Genomic DNA, 19719 nt, shown 5'->3' with positions numbered 1-19719 from the left:
CTGCCTCCTTCAGGGGTTGATGATCTGCAAAAAGCACAACAGCGTGCATCACTGACGCGGCAAACTTCACTCTCCCCTTCAGAGCAAGCCAGAAGCTGAAGTAAACGAACTTTAATTGGCAGTCCAGGAGCGCAAGCAACAACTGCTCCACAGCATGGAGCAGCTTTGATTGACACTTCAGACCCTGAAGATGGGTAGCGGAAGGTATCTCTAATGACATTGCTGAGCAGACACAGCAGCAACAGCCTCCACCTTGTCAGGTTCTTCTAAGGCAGTTGTAAGACAGAATCAGGACTTACACAAGGTAATTAAAAGCATCAGCGATTTCCTTTTGGGAGAAATCTAACTTTGAGACCCTTTGGAGTATTTATGTTACTTAGATATTGAATCTTCCCCAAAAGGCAGAAATGATTTTAACCTGCGGTTCCAATATTTCACATCATGCAACCCTGGAAAGTAGAATAAATAGCCTCTGTTTTGTGTAGCCCCACTTCTGCACCCCCAGAAAAAATGCAAAAGGAGTTAAATTTGACTCGGAAATTTACTGTGCTATAACGGAAAGACTTACGGAGAAAGGTAGACTTTTCTAATATGTTTCTGGATCCTTCTCATTGTTCCTGGTGCTGCACTTCTAAGACATCCTTAAAAACTCTTTTCCCCAGCAAAGCCAGGCAAATGTTGCCTGTAGAACCTTCTGACAACTGATCTCGTCACTCTTTCTACCTGAAAAGGGAGCAAAGTGCAACAGCCTCGCATGAACATTTTCAGCCACTCACCATGGCTTTCCTCCCTGGAAACAACTCCGACTGCTCCAACTGCACCCACTCTGTGGGGCCTGTGAACATTTCAAAGGCCATTTTACTAGGTGTTCTTCTAGGGGGGCTGATTGTTTTTGGGGTTTTGGGTAATATTCTGGTTATCCTCTCTGTAGCCTGCCACAGACACCTTCAGAGTGTCACCCACTATTATATAATTAACCTGGCTGTAGCTGACCTCCTCTTGACTTCCACTGTCCTGCCCTTCTCAGCTACTATGGAGATTTTGGGCTACTGGGTCTTTGGGAGAATCTTCTGCAACATCTGGGCAGCTGTTGATGTCCTTTGCTGCACTGCTTCCATTATGAGCCTTTGTATCATCTCGATAGACAGATACATCGGGGTGAGCTACCCACTGAGATACCCAAGTATAGTGACAGAGAAGAGAGGCCTCCTGGCGTTACTGTGCGTTTGGGCATTGTCTCTGGTGATATCGATCGGGCCTCTTTTCGGCTGGAAGGAACCAGCACCAGAAGATGAGACCATCTGTCAAATCACCGAGGAGCCTGGCTACGTGTTGTTCTCCGCTCTAGGCTCCTTCTACCTCCCCCTGACTATTATCTTAGTGATGTATTGCCGAGTGTACATAGTGGCCAAAAGGGAAAACAAAGGCCTGACTTCTGGTCTGAAGACAGAGAGATCTCATTCCGAAGAAGTAACTCTACGGATCCATCGTAAAAACGCTCCTGAAGCGAGCGGGTCGGCATCCAACCCCAAGAGCAAGCATCATTTTTCGGTGCGCCTCCTCAAGTTCTCCAGGGAAAAGAAAGCCGCCAAGACCCTGGGAATAGTTGTGGGATGCTTCGTTCTCTGCTGGCTTCCATTTTTTGTAGTAATGCCTCTCGGTAAGTAAAGCAAAACCCTCTCCCTTTTACAGCACTTTCCCCAGAGGGAGGGCCACGTTTGCGCCTGTGTACAGTGATGCTGACCAGAAAAACTCTCAGGGAACAATTTTCTATTGGAAAGCTGTCAAAAATCAAAACATTCACCATCACAAAGCAGTGAGCATAAAAGAAATTATAGTCTCGAGTGAAACAAACCATCTCTGGTTCAAAGAGAAGTAACGGAAAGGGGTTAGTACTCTATTTCCATACAAAAAAGACTCTTTCAGAAATAGGACTGTTATTTTTGACCAACTCTGCTGTAGGAACAATATCTTTAGGGGTGTCTGTGTTGATATCTAAGTTTGCAACACATCCTCCAGGTGATATAGATGTGTCAAGATAGAAATACATTCAGGGTCAAAGTAGCTTTTTACAAACTGGGGGCCAGACCTCCTGGCCACTAATAATTCCCAATATGGGGGTGGGGGGGAATCAACTTCCTATCAGGAATTGTACACTATGAAATACCATACTCCAAACAAAATTAATTTTTTAAGTTATCATATGATCAGTCCAAATACAGCAGCAAGGATCCTTCAAACTGATTTTATACTTCTTCAGCTTGCATCTGTTGTGGAAACCCACTGAGCCCTCTGGCCAAACACTGCCCTCAGCCATCACGCTGAATAGGAATATTTATTCACCAGTTGTAATTCCAAAGAAGAGCAAAGTCAGGGATTTGTTCTGCTTTGCTATCACTGAAATATAAAGAAGTAATCAGAATTTTAATTAAACCTTGCTCAATCACCTTTGATGCCGTTTCAGGATTTAAAAGCAGAACACTAATTTCACACTTGGATCCGAGTGTGACGTATGCAGCCCATCACACTGAAGTGCGCTCTCAACAGCTGTACTAAAACTAAAATATTAGTTTCTGAAACACTGAGCCTTAAATGGGTGACTTGCTCAATTTCAGTAGCTTTTTTTTTTTTTTTTACAGAAAGGGCTTATACTGTACAGGAAAAATAAAGTAAGATTGTGTGGAAGTTTTAGCCAGTAACAGAACAATGTGTATAATGAAAAAAAGGAAAAACCAGCCTCACCTAAACATGAAAAGAAAGATTTGGGGACTTTAGTTGTTTGTTTGGTTTTTTTTTTAAGCCTCATAAAAAGCTGCTCTATTTCAATTAACTTCTCTACTGGATTTACCAAGATTACCGGGTTGTTTCACAAAAACCTGTCCCTAATGTTGCCATGTGAAAAACACCAAAATACAGAGTCTTTTCGATTGCTCAATACTGGGAAGTGCTGGGCTAAGAGATGGAGATGTTTCATGAGAAGGAGCCCTGAAAGGCCTGGCTCATGCTGTCCAGGATGTCAGCATGTTGGAATGCTGGTTGCCAAGATGCCTGAAACATACCCAAAAAGGGTTCGCAAGACTGCATCAAACACACTTTTCATCTGCAAATGTGGTTGCCCACATGGAGCTGTTGTTAATTAATTTGCTTTGGATTTAAGAATTCTTCTGGATTCAAGAGTAGCTTCGTATCTTTCTTTGATTCCTTAGAAGGAAGCTTTCTTGAGGCTCGTTTCCCTATCTTTGCAGGGTTACTATGGTATTTTCAGACCATATAATAAGTCTTTCAAAACCTATTTGCTACTTTTGTTTAAAGACAAAAAGTTATTAAACAGGCAAGTGACACAAAATAACCTGTCTTTGAAAATAACCAGGGAAACACCTTGAGGCAGGCTGTCTCACCCAGAGCCAGACTCACCCAGAGATGACTGCATAGGGCAACCTATACCTCCACCATGCAGAACACTTCCCAAAAGACAGTACCCATTTTCAGACCTACTCCGCACGCAGGCGAAGGCAGGTGGAGGGAGGAGTGATCTGGCCAGGATCACACGGCAGATTAATTAGGGGCAGAGCTCGGGCTTGTCCGATGTTGCTGAAGCCAATGGCAGCTGTGGAGCTCACAGCACAGCCGGCTGGGCAGGAAGAACTTTGCTGTGCAGAAGACCAGCTCTGCAGCTTTGTGGCCATGGGACAGACCTATAACTGATCCCACCAGCCACCGGCTGCTGCAGGTTACTTCAGTCATGTGTAGGAGTCAGAGCCTTTCAAAAGCCGGCCACACTCAACGAAGGCTGCCCATGGGACAGTCTTAAACTACGCTACATACCCCACTTCAGACAACTGGCAGCTGCTTAGCATTCTATGCAGCAGGAGTTCCCAAAATGTAAGTCTACTTTACTGTGATCTACAACATCTTCAAGGACCCCACATCTATTAACATCAACCTTACTAGACAATAATCACTTTTAAACAAGAAACACCAGGCTTGTTAAACCATACAATAAATTGGGGTAAAAAGCTTTGGGGTGTAGGTACGAGAAGGGCAAGAGCAGCAGAAGGATATCGAGAGGGGGATAAAGGCATGACAACCATACAGTAATGCTGCTCATGGTATCCCTGCCATAAGGCAATACCTTAATTGAAACTGGTGTGTGAAGTTGCCAGCTGAGAACTGCGCAAGTAATGACTTTCTTACCTTCTTAGAGTTTCATTCCAGGCAAAGGGTCATGCAAAGGCTTTCAGTCCAATATACCTTCTTCTCACTTGGCTTTGGCATTTGTGGAATAAGCCAGGGAATGATAATCCTGTTGCATGAAAAGAACTGAGGTTGAGACTTGTTTTTTCTCTGCACACTGGAGGGCAAACCCAACCTTCCCAAAACTTCTGTAAAATACAACTGTGCCGAAACAGCCGATTTCCCTGGAATAGGTCAGATTTTCATTCCTGCATGCACTTCCTCTCCCTCTTTAGATGTGACCCAGTGGATCCACTCCTAGTCTCAAAACTTTCCTGAAGAAGCTTCTTTGAGCTCAACATATCTTCACATATTGCTTAACCAAACCTTCCAAGACAAAGCTCAAATGCATCCCAACTAGATCTGCAATGTTTGTATTCCCCTATTTAAATCTTGGTTCCTCTGTAGATGCACAGCTTTCCTAGTGCAATGAAAGGTCCTTCTCCGTGACAGTTTAGGGAAGGCTTAGACCAACTGAAATGCAGGGTAAGAGGTAGCAATAGGCACCTAAAGAGGAGTTTAAACAGCGGCAGCAAGAACTACAAGATTCTTTGTCCATTAGCCTCTATATACAGCACCTGTTCTTAGGGAGGTCAAGTTCTGTCTCTGCTCTGCAGCAGCAGAAGTCCGATGGTATAAAGGACTTTTTATTCTGCAGACCTTCCTTTGAATTGCTGTAACACAAAATAAGCTGTAAACCCACTGCTGAATTCACTTTATTAGGTTGCAAAGACAGACTGATGGCCATGAACAGCTACAGCTCTCTGCAATTGCTTCCCAAGCAGATTTTCAGATACGTCCACCAAGCTTTCCTCATTCTACACCAGGCATCCACCTTTCTAGAAGGATAAGTATAGAAGGGATATAATCAACAGAAGGAAGCGTTAATCTTCTGAATAAATTACTTGCCTGTTTAGGAGCTCTAAATGCTTTCACTGACTGACACTTGTTTAGTACAGGCTGACATTTGCTCCAAGCAGGCTATGAGAGCATCCTACTCCAGCCAGGCAGTCTATTATTCAGCCCTTCAGAGAAGGTAGCTGGAGAGAATCCTTCCCTGGCCACTTCAGGGCTATTGCTCTCTTGCTTTCACATATCATCTTCCACACCTGTTGCATCATTTTCTTAATCTCTAATTTCTCTTCTGCAACAGTTAATCACCACGCTCCCGACTGCTAGCCACTTATTAATCCCTTGAGCATCCCTATTTAACATCCCCTCGTGTTAGATTTCATGGTGAGAATAAATTTAAAAGCTTTTTAGTGCTGTCCTTCACACTTGGGTTAGCCTGTGCCTGGCTCCTTTCTCAAAACATAACTGCACTAAAGCACTCTATTCAAATAGCTAGGAGGAGTGCAAGCCAGGTGTCCTGGACAGAGGATTACGCCCCATGCACTCCTTCACGTGAACAATAATACACTGCTTTACTGAAGGGAGTTAAGGTCTATGGTCTAGCTAGGAGGACTAGTAGATGATAGAGATGCATTTTGTTTTGTTCATTAGTGAAAACCTTCTCATCACCAAGTTTCTTCTTTCCAAGTAAGCTATAAAGTGAAGCCCTGCTTCTCTTCCCAAAGTTCTTTAAAATGTTTGACATATTGCCAAAGTTCTTTAAGATCTTGGGAGAAAAAAATGCCCTAAAATAAGCAATATTGCTTTTCAAATTGGAGCAACCACATTCTCTTCAGCACCAGCAAACAGGGACTACTTGAAGCTGAACTAGAAACCTGAGAACAGGCTCCTAGAAGAACTCAAATTTCAAGGAGCAGCAAGTGCAGGGCTACTCCAGGAGGGAGAACAACCCAGGAACAGAGACAACAGGGCAAGCAGCAGCCATGCCTCCACCAAAAGCATGCACTCACCATACCTGAGCAGAAGCAGGCAGAGGGGGCATCTACGACAGGTTCAGCTGACAGTCCAGTAACACCCACAAACACAAAACAACAAAACAGAGGCAACAAAACAAGCCTAAGCTTGCCTACATCGTTCAAAGAGACAGAAAGAGAAGCACCTGACCTTATATGCGGCTCCTAGCCCAAGGGGCAGAGGGTTTGTGGGTAGAGGCCACAGGTGAAGCTCATCTGGGCAGTTAAGGCTTGCTGGGCGCTGGCACTCTGCAATAGCAGCCTGCCACACAGCACCTTCCTGCCGCTTCTGGTTTTGCTTTGCCTCTTACGGTTGTGAGAAAGGGATATAGATGGATATAGAATGAAATACCCAGAGCTAGAAGAGTCCAGAAATTCAGTGCATGCCCATAGTGGCGGTGCCAGTTTTCAAGGTGATGCTGAGGATGATGTGACAACTGACAGAACAGACCTTTTCCCTTAGCTGCAAGACACTTATGGGTTGCTCTAGGGGTTTTTCAGGTGGTTTATTTTCAACACCGCTTATGACAGCACTTGGAGGTTGTTTTGAGGTGAAATGTGCACAAAACTGATGGAAAAAAGGGCTGGGATGTTACAAAAATGGGCCTAAACTGGGATTGACGGTTCACCTTAACAAACCCTCAGAAGCAAACCAACCCACGGCTCTGTTGTTCACTTTCTGTGGCAAGCTCACTTACATCTATCTGGTTGTAGGTGTGTTCAGAAGCAGAAAGAAATAAAAAGGGAAGGTCTGAGCCGGGATGTCACAGGGGAAGAAACAATGCAGACTACTAAACCAGGCACGGGAGGGGAAGGCTTTTAGTATTTGTCAATCATTCTCATGATGAAGAGAGCAGAAAAGAAGACACACTGGAGGGTATTTATGTTTGTAGCAGAGTAGCAAATTGGTCCTGTGAACTGACACAAACACTGTCAAGGGAATCCCCTAATCCTGTCTACGTGCCTGTCTGCAGCTGGCTCCTAATTACTACTTTGTGGTTGTTTTTCAAATGGAGTCAAAGAGAATGGCGCTCTTCTTTCACTAGAGATAAACCAGAAAAATAAAATGCATGTTTCTATCTCTGCCATTGATGCAATGTCTCAGGAGGTCACAAGGTGAGGAGTAGGAACATGCACCAACATCTGGAGGTTGGTGGATTTATCCGTGTTTTCCTGCGAGGTTCACATTTGTTGTGCGTATCACCACGTGTTAGGTGCTCTAATAAGGTGGCTGATTTCACTATGGCACCTTGCCTGGGCTCCAGAGGCATGAGTTCATACCCAGTCCGCTCAGCGGTCAACGGGAAACTTCTTTTTGGAAGTCAAAGGTGGCCAGACATGACAGAAAAGCTGCAGTTGTTTGTATGTTATCAGATACAGAAATTCATTTACCTTAATCACGCTGCTAAGGCATGAATGGCCTGTCCTCGTCTGTGTTGCAGGGACGACACAAAGCTCCCATTTTGTCTATTAGGGAACAGCATTTCCCAGAGGCCGTGCTTCGAGGGCACATCTGACTTGGGGTACTAGTGAAAAGCATATCAGGTATAGCTTTATGGCCTCTTGCTCTTTTCAAGATCATCTGAGTCTCGATTCAGTGTGTTCTCCTGCCAGAACATGATCAGATCAGCTCCCACAGTTTCTGGACGAGCCATCCCATCTCCTGCCCACTTACTGTCAAAGTAACTGGGCTTTCGACCGTGTTCCTTTGCCATCGTGAACCAGCATATGACAGAGTTGGGTCAGGGAAGTTAAGCCAGGGTCTCTGCTTTACCCATATCTTATCACAGAAGGAGTTCAAATACCTGCTACTGTCTTGAAGTTTATACCCCGCAGTTCACTCTGTTCCTTACCTGCTGACTCCTGCAGACAGCGGTGTTTTAATGAGCAAAATCCGGGAACACCGTTTCAGAGTAACACACAGGATCCACTAGTGTGAGATACCCAGAGCAGTTTAAACATGGGTTTTTAGGGTCTTTGGGGGGCACAAAAAGGCAGTGCTTGTGATTTATCCATTCCCCACAGTTTTAAGCAGCAGTATAAGGGAACTACCACGGAGTGAGTTCAGCAGTGAGCTGGGATCCCTCAGTAACAGTTTAACTATAGGTGCTGAACAAAAAGTCACTAATTTCCTATAGAATCAAAATAATTTTGGTTGATGACACTGAAGCAATATTGTCGTATCCTGCGAAGGCCATTTTAAAAAGAAGGTGTTGCCACGTTGGGAGGGTAAATAAGTTTGCTGGTGGGGAAAATAAGGAAGAGAAAGCAAAGTTTTCCCTGGGGAAGAGAACTGTGACAAATTGTACCAGCCTTCCAGGGAATCACAGTGCAAAATATGGGACTACAGGTCCGCCTACAGAAGGTAGATAGCTTCACTTCTTTACATGAAGCACCTCTTTTCTTCTTTAGAATTGGATAGGTCATCTTGTAGTAATAAATAGATGCACAGGACCCTCCTGTCCCTCCCACCCCTTTACTTGGAGGGCAGAGAGAAAGGCAAGCAGCCCGTGCGCTCCCCTGACATCGTCATGGCTGGGTCATCCAGCTATTCAGAGAAGCAAGGATCTGAATCCCCTCTCTCTTCATTGTTCAACTGATAATAATATAATAAAATAAAATATAATTAATAAAAGCTGTGACAACCTAACCCTCAATATAGTTTTCCTAGCAGAAAATGCTGAATTCCAGCCACGGAGGAAATATTGGGAGCTGGATTCCTCCCATTAGCATTTCAAGTGTCTTCCCTTGGTAACAAAAAGAAAAAAAAAAAACAACAAATAAAGGGGGGTGTAGAAAAAGCCACAGCTCATTCTCTGGAGCACAGGTCAGGGAGGAAAAGGGTGTTTACACTCCTTGAGTCATGAAGCACAAGCATGTGTGTGTTAAGCCACTGAATGGGGAGAAAATAAGCCATGAAGATAAACAGCCAAGATATTTCCTTGGCAAGTTTGGGGTTTTTTTTTGCTAATCACAAGGGGCATTTTTCATAAACACAGGCTGGAAAGGCTTTGTTGGTCTAGGTAGATAACTCAGCTACGCTGAAGCCAATGGCAAAGATCCTGCTGGCTTCCCTGTGGCCAACATTTCTCCACTGTTACCGAGTCCTGAGACGTTGTGTCCCACTGACTCATAACACAGCAAAGCAGCCGAAGGAATTGGCAATATTAATAGCCATTTAAACTGAAAACAAGGGAGAGAGAGCGGAGCCGGTTGCGCTGCGTTTCGTGATTCACTTCTGTGGCTCTCCTGCGTGCACTGCCTGTCAGAGGAGGCTTGTCCTTGTCTTCAAAACGGTCCTGCTTTGTGCAGTCACCACTTTGAAGTCCCTGGAGGAAATGAACCAAGAATGTAATTTTTCACTTGCTCTCAAACGTCACAGCGCAATTTAGGATTTCTTAGTGGCTGAAAGGCGATGAGTGATTCTCCCACCCCACCCAGCAAATGTCAAGATTTGTCCTCCGTTTGGATACCTGAGGGACAGATACTCAGCTTCTGCTGAAGAAGATAATTCCTGTACTGCTAAACGCCAGGATTCCAAAATCACGACCGACAACCACATAGTGACAAACCCGTGAGACAGGCTGAGATAGACTCATCTTTTCAAACTATTCTCTGAACCACCTCCTTGGTTTTTTAAAAAATTTTAAATGAAAGCTAAGATTTTGTTCTAAGTGCACGACTCCGAGAGCGAGGGCTTCGGGATGAATATCAAATGCCTTTAAAAATGCGAGCAATGAGATCCAGAATCATTCCACTTCAGTAACAGCACGGGAGGTGGAATTTCAATGACCATGAAACTGATGGGTAAAACAATGTGATTATTTGGGTTTACGTGGGTAACAAAACCTCAGTTTACCTTCCCATGGTTTTTTATCGGCTTTCTAAATCTGCAGCTGCCCACAGTGAATCTGGAAATAGTTGCTTGCTGAGATGTTTGCCCTTTGCCAGAAATATCATCCATCGTAAGTGGGTACGATATGAAACAGAGCATAAATTAGGTCTGCAAAAATCCAAATAATCAGAGCACCATTCCCAGACTGACCCATTCCTGTGGCCTGTCCTTTCCACCTCTCACCTGTGTCCAAACACTCGCACCCTCCTGAATGCTTTTGCGGAGGAACGAGCTCCCACTCCTCCTGCAGCTATTACTATGGGTCAGGGATATCTGGGCACCAAGTCACTCTCATTTCCCCCCTCAATCAGCCACAGTGTCCCAGGCCCTGGGACAGGCACAGCTGTAAACATGCAAGACTTGCCAGATGCAGGCTTCTACCCTTCCTCGTGTCTACGAACCACTGTTCTGCATTTGTTACATGAATTTGATTGTACAAAACCCAGAAGCGTTTCCTACTGTTCAAGGGTTCTTTGGTCCCAATTTTTTGTTCCCACAGAAAATACTTTCCATAAGGGAGCAGCAGGGTGAGACGTGCTGGGAGAGCATATATGTACAGAGCGCAGCTGTTGCGCGTCTGCAGCAATACAGATATATATTTATATAAAAATATACTTTCCAAGGGGTGATTTGCGTTTGACCCGAGATGCAGTATGGAGTGCCAGTCTTATGGAATAAAGTTCAGTGCTAACACTGAGCTTGGGAACACAAGATGTAACGCATTTATCAATGTTTGTAGAGTGGACTGCTTCACAAGAGACCTCGGGTGCCCCTGGTACAGAGTTAATCCATGTGTGGACATCAGTGCTCCTCTGTGCCTCATCCTCTGGGTCTTCAGGGCAATTGCTCTGGAAGAGCTGCTGCCCTCTAGCTTGACCCCTTTAGGCAGATCCCAGGACCTGAGTTTTAAGCTTTGCCTCCCTGTAAACCAGACCGCTATCCCTGCCTCGAGTTCGCTGTGATTCCAGAGGCATCTGTCCTATAGCTCAGAGGCAAGAGATGCTAGGATTTTTGTTTGACTTCTGTGCGAGGTTTAAAATAGGCACTTCTCCCCATTCCCTAGGACACTTTAAGCCCTGATATCATAACGTTAACAAATACTGTTCGGTTCTCTGCTCACAGGGTGCACAGACACTGCTGTCGTCTCCTGAGCGGACTCTGGAGCTGCTGACTGAACTGTAGGCAGCTACTCGCTGCAATCTCTAAATACACGGGCATGGCTGCTTTGCAGGTTACTGCTGGTCTCTCCCACGGGTGGGTGCAGCCCTGATCTCACCCACACACTTACGTAGCCGTACACCCCTGCCTGCCTTCCCCTGTGCTCTGACTCCATCACCAGATTTGTGTCATCCAACATAAAAGGGGGTAAAAAGTAGTGAACCCAAAGAGAGCCACAAGATTTAGTAACAGAGGTGGATTTTAACACTGCCATGAGTCCATGGGTCTCAAAAATATATGGGATCTTATTCCCATGGTGCTGACGGAGACAACACAGAGTAAACAAATAACACAAGTTTCTGTAGTCTGGCAGCTTATAAATCCCTCTGTGCTGTCCATCAGTGAAACGACGCACATCAGTAGGTTTTTAAACAACCTATAATCAAGCAGCTCTGTAACTTCTGACAAATGACAAAGTCAAATTACATCTTTGTGACTGAATTGGCACTTACTCACCAGAAGGTACACGGAAAACTTATCTCTCAGATCTGAAGAAACTTCGAGTTGACAAACAGGAAAATAAATGATGAGGGAAGGGAATGCAATCCTAACAATTTCTGGAGTGAGTGATGAAATACTTAATGCCAAAGGATCTCAGGAGGCTAATAGTACATTTTATTTTCTTTAATTTTCATATAACAAGCAATTGAATTGTGCTACTGACACTTGAGAGTCCTCAACCTTTTGAAAACGAAGCAGGAATTACAGCTTCATTTAGTCAATCTACAATTCAAAGGCACTGAAAGATCAGTTGAAGTTTTCTTTACCGTTCCTCCAGCACAGACTGCAGGGGGACAATGGATGATGAAGCCTCTAAACTGTAATCAGTCTTGGCACTATTTATCATTTTACTCCTGACAGTGTACTGAGGAAGATGTTAAGGCCTGTGAATTGCATAGAGAATTAGTTTTAAGAAAAATTTTCGCTTCTCAACTGCTGCTTCCTTTACCAGAGGATACCTGCGTGGCAGCGCTTTATTAATCTATGATTACACCTAGCCTAGAGTTAGAGAGTTGGAAAAGCTTGCTCTGGAGAATTAGGTGCTATAATAATTCTGTTTTCTCAGACCTGGCTGCTAGTAGCCAGGTGTCCAAACCCCAGTGGACACTAATAGGCAGCTCCTTGCCAAGGTCAAGGATTGAATGGACATGGACGCTGAACTGCTCACCCCGATTTCACCAAGTTTCTTTCATACTGCCTACTGCTATGTAGGAAACAGGCAGTCTTACGCTGTATACCTTAACTAACGAATTCACCACTCCGCTTGGTTGTTTAATCTCATGGTTAGTTATGGTCATTTTTTTAAAAAAAAAAAACAAAACAAAACACAAAGCTTGTGTTTTATTTCTACTTTGAACTCATCTGACGTGAGCTGCCAGCCTCTGCCCGGTTCGATGTTTCAACGCACCGAACGAAACACACTGTCACCAGGCTTAGCAGTGCTGTTTGAAAATGACTCCCACTTGCTACCAGATACATCAACCACTGATATTAATCATGACAGCAACATCACTGAATATTAAAGGCCTGGAAGAAAAGAATATATTCTTAGTATTCTGATTCCCCAAGGACTTGGAGAATAAGCTATTTTTCCCCTTTTGCCAGATCCTCAGGTAGCCAACAGAAAAGATTAGGGCAAGTTTCTGAACTACAGATGTAACCAGGTGTGTGCAAGTTGCTTTCTGTGGCCCTTTGAACAGGGCATCACGCTTCCATAGAGGCACTAAGCAAATGCTAACATGTCAATAGTTCTTTCGAGCAGTCCTGCATCATACAGAAGGATTTTGCTCATTATACAGAGAAGAGGCAGAAGGTGAAATATTTTTTGCGCCCTACGCAATAATTCAGTGGCTCAGGGTTTAGACACGCTGATCTTGATTTATCTTGCTCTGGAAGTTGAATAAGCTGTCGGCATAAGAAGAGGGTCCCAATTATTTCTACTTTGATTTTACATCTAGCTCTGTTACATACTGAGTCCATTGACTCTCAATTCCAACCTCAGCCTTTTCAAGATGCCACTGACGGTATTTCTTCCTATTGACATTAGTACTTCCATTCACGGGACAACACACAGTTATAATGACGCCTGGAGGCAGAGCTTTAGCTGGTCTAAACTTGTGAAACATCACTGGCAAGCACAACCCAGTGCACAGCAGAGCAAAGCTACTGTCCCGAAGCCCAGGTTGTATCCACCACTGGAAAGAAAGAGATAGAGTGTGATGGGGTCTACAGATGGCAAAGTTTGTACGCTGTAAAAGCTACTTCGTTCTCTTTTCGCTGTGTGTTGTTCCAGGGCAACAAGTCTCTACACCGATGGACCAAAAAAGGTTACATTAATAAATTAGCATGCAGATCCCCACCCCAAAAAAAGAGCAAGAGACAGACTCTGACACTGGCTATTTTCTATTTTTAACAGACTTTGGCAAGGCACTAGCATTCCATTTAAAGTGAGCCAGAAGTTGCAGCAAACAGGAATTGTTATTGTTTACCCATTTTTACACTCAGCCTCACACAGCTGATTCCCTAAACTGCGATTTGTTTCACCTTTTGTCTTAACACAGAATGGGAAAGCAGTAGGTATGCTGCAATTAAATGAGGAAATAAAGGAAAAAATGAGCATGATTTGGGCATTTAGAAGCCTTTCATTATTCTTCATCTGCCAATGACTTCATCCAGAAGGTTCTTTGAGACCGTTATTTAGTTGTTCTTCACTGAAGGAAAAACAACATTAATTTGCTGAGAAAAATTCTAGGTTGTGGATATGCCTGCTCACTCCCTCTTAACGGGAAAACAGCGTTTGTGTTCTTTAGCACAGCATTTTTGGTGTTAAAAACCGGCTGATACTGAAACTGATAGTGAAACTGCTCTACCTAGCTAGCTTGGAGCAACACAGAAGCAATCACGGGGGCAGCGAGACTCGTGCTGGATGCCCAGGTTGTAACTGGGGTCGGAACCAGAGGTTCAGCTGCTGCCAAAGGGCGAGCTCTCGTGGCACGTTCTGCACCGCCTTTGGGTATTCTCAGTCTCATTTCTCTGCTACGCCAACGTACACCAGATGGCCTGGGTCTTAGGGGACCTTCCCCAGCTCAGAGATAACTGGAAGGTTTCTTACCCTGCCACATCTACTATTTCTTCCCCAGCAGCAGCGTGTCCTCCGGGCACATCAGCTCCGCTCAGAGGGTAGGAGCCGGTGCCTCGGCAAGAAGACGTCGCTTCGTGTTTCACAGCGGAGACCGTGTTCAGCAGAATGAGCAAGTCATTAATCACGCTGCACTATTTGTGTCTCTGGTTCAGGCAATATTTTGATATATTCTCACAACAGGCAAAAACACCCTGAGAATTCCTTTCTGCCTTCTCCCGCTTGGAAGCATTCGCTGCGCTTGCTGTAGCTTTGTTTGACAAAGATAGGAAGAAAAAGATTCAAATCGAAGTTCAGCAGCTCTCAGAATTAAATTAGAACACCCTCTGATTGCATGATTAGCTTTTCCTAAGCCAGGGGAGGTCCAATGAGCAGATCGATCCCTGTAAAGCTTAGGAGCTACTTACAGACGTAGTCGAACTGCAGAGGATGACAAATGTATCGATGCCTAAATCTTCCACAGTATTTCTTTCAACATGCACATGATAAGATTTTTCCGGGGGAAGCAGGAAGACAAGCATTTGTCAGTGCTAAAAGTTCTGGTTTTTATAAACCTGACTATAAAGTCCAAAACAAGACAATTACGTTTTCTGGGAAATTATTTTCCTTCCTGTGCCCAACCTGATTGCAGACACTGGTATGGTAGAGCCACCTCCCCCCTGCCGCCCCCCCGCCCCCCTTTCTTTTAAAGGAGGCAAGAAAGGACTTTTCCCCTTGACAACATACGGCAAATATTTTTCTCTTTCTCTGGTTCTACATTCATCCTGCAAAATCGGTCTTGGAAGTGCTGGTGTCACTTATTCCCACCCCAGCATCACACAGAGTTTAGTTTTCTGGCTCATTCACATTCGGACAATATTCGTTTTATTTCTAAGCAAAGGGAAGTACCAAATACGAGAATTACAGGATCTTGTTACAGTGGCCACTTTCCAGCGTCATTCAAGAAAAGCAACAAATTTCTAAACAATTCTCTGGAAGCTGCAGTGTTGACTCTTTGATATCTTAAATGTCTCTCTCTCTCTCCATAAGTAAATGTCTTAAGCATTTACTGACATCCTATTCAAATTATTTAAAGTTAAAAACTTGTTTATACAAGCAATAAGGAGCTCAAGTTGTAGTCAAACAAAAACCCAAAGACTTGGCCTTAGGAAAAATGTTCCCAAGTTTTTAAATCAGCAGCTAATTCATAATTAAATCCTATGTTATCATCTATCATAATCTATTTTTTAAAAAGGATATTAGTAATGCTATTTAATTTTCAATTTGCATGGTCACTTGTAGCTGACTCTTGTTGTGCCAGGACAACGAGGACTAATGAATGCACAATTTATGGCTCTGTCATTGACATGCTGAATAAGCTTCGTCAAAAAATTTCGAATGTTTGAATGCTATCCTGCCTTCTATAAAATAAAAAGCCCCACAGTACTTCCCTCACTAAGGAGCCAACTAAATTCTTACTCTTTGAATCGTCTCAGGGCAGTAACCTTGCAAGTATATATCAGTATATATACCATGGCTGCCCACGAGACCCTCTCCAGTGTTCGCTGGCGTAAGAAGGAACCTCTCCTTTAACCTCTCTGAATTTTAGATGCATTCTAGGAGACCAAAAAATGTGGAAAGCTAGGTTTTCTAAAGGTTTCGAGGGGAAATGAGTACCCAATACTTTGTATTTGTTAAGCCTTTAGCTGGGATGCAGTCAACTCAGTAACCTGGATTTTCATTTACTCTGGCTTCTAAAGGGACGCCGTTTTCTTGCCATTTGAAACCCCTCTCAATGACCTCCTACACATGGTTGTAATTTGGCTAACTAAGCTTGAACTAGAAGTCCTGGAGGAAGCAATTTTCCTCTGTCACTTAATATCAGTCCTTTTGCTTGCCTCTCTGGCTGTAAATGGGAATACAATGCTTGTATAATAACGTAGATGTCGTAAATTGATCTCTGATGGAATATCCATGTAATTGTATGACACCATATATTCTGAAAGACTTGTCCCTGCAGGATTTGGGCCTCAAGTCATAGATTTTCAAAGACAGAACAGAATCTTATTTATTTTTTTCAATGTTTAAGTTTCTTTGGTTACCTGCAATTTCTCACTGCCTCTGCCTTAACACTCTGTGCATTTTCCATTTTAGGTTCTTTCTTTCCTGCAATCAAACCCCCGGACACACTTTTTAAAATAACATTTTGGCTTGGATATTTAAACAGCTGCATCAACCCCATAATCTATCCGTGCTCAAGTCAAGAGTTTAAGAAAGCGTTCCAGAATGTCCTGCGAGCGCAGTGCCTCCCAAGGAAGCAAGCAGCAAAGAAGCAATCCCCAAGTTTCAACCTCAACCATCCCACTAGCAAAAGCATGGAGAGCGGCAAAGGTGTGGTCCGTATTCCTGTCGGCTCAGGAGAAACCTTCTATAAGATTTCCAAGTCGGATGGGGTCTGTGAATGGAAGATATTCTCAGCTGTGCAAAGCATGCCTGCAAAAAATGCAGTTTCTAAAGACTGTACTGCTGCCAAAGTGAAAAGTAAGGGCTTCCTCCAGGAATGCTGCTGTGCAGGCACTTCGGGGAACCTTGTCCATGAAAATTGTAAAGTGCCAACCATTAAACTACACACCATCTCCCTCAGTGAAAATGGGGAGGACGTCTAAAGGACTGAATGTGCCTAGCAAACTCATGGCTCTGCTAACAGGATGCTGCTTTTTTGGTATTGGGAAGTAGTAGATGCTACAACAGTTGAAAGGATCCAGGTGAAACAAACAGCATCCTGTAAAACAGAGCTACAGCTTTTGAGGAGTGATGGCTTTGAGTGCTGGTAGCCTGAACAAAGCCCCTTAAAGACAGTAAATGACTTCAGTGCATGGTGAGCACCCTGCGGTCTTCCGAGAGACTGGCCTCTGCAAGTCATTTGCCTGACATTTAAAGGCTTTATTTTTCACTGTATTCCCCTGTTTCAGAGTTCCTACTGCTCTGATTTATGAGCAACAGGGGAGAGAGAGCAAACTACAGAGACCCATGCTGATTTCAGCATGGATACTTTTAGACAGCTCCACATATAGAGCCATTTTGTGATTCCGCTCCCCCAAAAAAGCTAAACCTCGACTCAACAGCTGGGAGAGCTGAGGTTGGGAGGCTCAGGCCTCGGGACAGTGTTTACAGATCTCTGCTTACTTTTTGTAAGGGGCTGTGGACAAGAACGTTCTCCTACCGTGTCTTGCCTCTTTTGTTCATGTCCAGGTCCTGGCTTGTCGAGGTCCTGCACGCCTCGTTGAAGAGAACAGGCAGCTCTTTGGATTTGCATCATCGGCTGGGCAGCCTCATTGGTCCTCATGCCTGGGCCGCACCAGGTGGGGATTTGGTCTTCTGTAACGCCCACAGGCTGCTTGTCCTCAGCCTGTCTGGAAAAGCAAGTCTCTTCAGCTCACAGGGCATAGCAAAACACGATCAGGGCTCCTGCCCTGCTTGGAGTCGCTCTGAGTTTCCCTTTGTGCTGTGGATTTCAACAAACTCCATTGCCAAGGGAAGCTTGATCCAAGTGGCTGCACCCCACCTAGCTTCAGAGACCAACCAGAACGTTTCTTCTTTGTACAACCAACCTCCCAAATCTCCAAACAAAACCAAATGAAGATTTGCATGCATCCTAGGTTTGTTTGGAAGGTCTCTGTGCTTTGATGCGGGTCTAATAAAATTCAAAACTAGGTAAGTCATCATCAAATGAGGCTAAAAGAGGTCATTTTCCCTCATCCATTTGTTTTCCTTGTTCTGAATCCAGCAGGGACCTGCTTAAAAACTCAGTAACTCCTTGCTCAGGTGCCTGCTAGTCAGATCAGTGCCACAGTCACTGGAAAAGCTGCAGACATTTTGCTGTCTCCCTGCCCAGTGTTATGCTACATTCCTTTTCTGACTCCTTCAGTACCAAGTGCTCTAAGCTCTCTACGAGATCCTGGCTATCCTGGAGTCAGGAACTTTACCCTCGTTCTGAGCAGTGGGAGTTAAGCACGTTAAATGGCTTAAAGACATACATCCCCATGAGAAAGGGCCATCCTTTGGGAATTTGGGAGAAAAGCATTTGGAAGCATGTTATATTTTAATATAGCTAATCCAAATAAATAAATAAATGAGCTGTTCAGCATCTGGAAGAAATAGTGGGAGGAATTCTCTGTACAATATTAGAAATAAGCAGCTCTTGACATAACTCCTCCTGAGCCTGCCAAGTAAGAATGCAGCTTCTTGAAACAACACATAAGTCTCAATGTCAGCTCCTGTTCTGAATATCTACTGGCTTGAAAAGGGAAAGGGCTTAAGAAAAGGTTAGCTTTTACAGGATAGGGCCTTGAAAGGACTCCTTGCTATTATTGACGAGGAATCATTGTTTATTCATCTCTCACTCAGTATTAAGTCCCCAATGGGAAGAGAATTTCAGTCTTCTGTATCTTTTATTTATGCATGAGGGAGATTTCTTTCCTCCTGCAAACACATATTTGCAGCTAGAACGTTACTGGACAATTTGCAAAAGGAAAACCTGATCCTTGCAGTTCTTGCCATACTGTTGCTTTGCAGAGTCCGGGAAGCAGAAAGGAACCTCAGAGTGTAAATGCACTTCACGTCTATACAGGGCCAGGATGCTCATCCAGCACTGCCACTGTAACTAAATGTTGAGCTCAAAGTGAAAGAGGAGAGTAGACGGACCTACACATGTTTTGTGTTGACAATTCATAGAGGCAGAACAAGCCGGTTCATCCTCGCCATACGGCTGGCCCTGCTCTCAATGCATTAAAAGTAATTTTGTAATATCAGCACACCTAGGAAACCTGTCACAAAGTGCCCATTTACAGATCTTGCTAATCCTGCAGGATAAAAAGTAGGATCTGTAAAAGTAAGAATCATGTTTTTGGGCAGATTCGCTAGTATTTACTCAGACAACATCAGCCTGATGAAGCTATGCCAGAGAACAAGAAAGGTGTAGAAGACCTGCTAAAGTTGGTATCTTCTTCCTTGTGTAATAACCGAGAACACTTCAGGTCCCACATGTGCTGATAAACTTTCCTTGCAGCAGTTGCTGCCTCAGAGGTACATCTTACAGGTGTTTTGAGGTGCTAATAAGTTACATTGAGCAGAGGGCTTGCCTCTCCCAGCCTTGGAACAAATGAGTATGCAGTGATAGGGAAAATGAAGCTAACAGTTCTCAACTCAGCCTGCAGCGGTCCTGAAGACATTGGCAAGGCCCTTGAACTTGGAAGCTCAGTGTTTTTCAGACCGTTAAGCTTTTGTTGTGTTTGGTGGACAAGTGAAGGGCACAGCCTACCTCTTCTTATACTCGGAAAATGAAACATCTAGCTTAGCTGGTTGGCGGAAGCACGTAGTTATTTGTTCTC

The 19719-nt window shown here is 44.1% G+C and overlaps 1 protein-coding gene across 1 annotated transcript; it reads left to right on the top strand.

Annotated features, from left to right (window-relative positions):
- Positions 1-248: 248 nt before the first annotated feature.
- On the top strand, positions 249-18500 carry ADRA1A (adrenoceptor alpha 1A). Its single transcript, XM_075117530.1, has 2 exons — positions 249-1660; positions 16484-18500. The coding sequence occupies exons 1-2, from the start codon at positions 778-780 to the stop codon at positions 16993-16995; spliced, it is 1395 nt and encodes a 464-aa protein (XP_074973631.1). The 5' UTR covers positions 249-777; the 3' UTR covers positions 16996-18500.
- Positions 18501-19719: the final 1219 nt, after the last annotated feature.

This window comes from Phalacrocorax aristotelis, chromosome 24 (assembly GCF_949628215.1).
Source record: "Phalacrocorax aristotelis chromosome 24, bGulAri2.1, whole genome shotgun sequence".
NCBI classification, from domain to species: Eukaryota; Metazoa; Chordata; class Aves; order Suliformes; family Phalacrocoracidae; genus Phalacrocorax; species Phalacrocorax aristotelis.
The sequence above is the reverse complement of the archived record's forward strand: the minus strand, read 5'-3'. Positions and strand labels throughout refer to the sequence as shown.

Coding starts and splice junctions, on each gene's coding strand:
- ADRA1A (XM_075117530.1), top strand. CDS start 778: ATGGCTTTCCTCCCTGGAAACAACTCCGACTGCTCCAACTGCACCCAC. Junction 1,661..16,483: donor TTTTGTAGTAATGCCTCTCG/GTAAGTAAAGCA, acceptor TTTCCATTTTAG/GTTCTTTCTTTCCTGCAATC.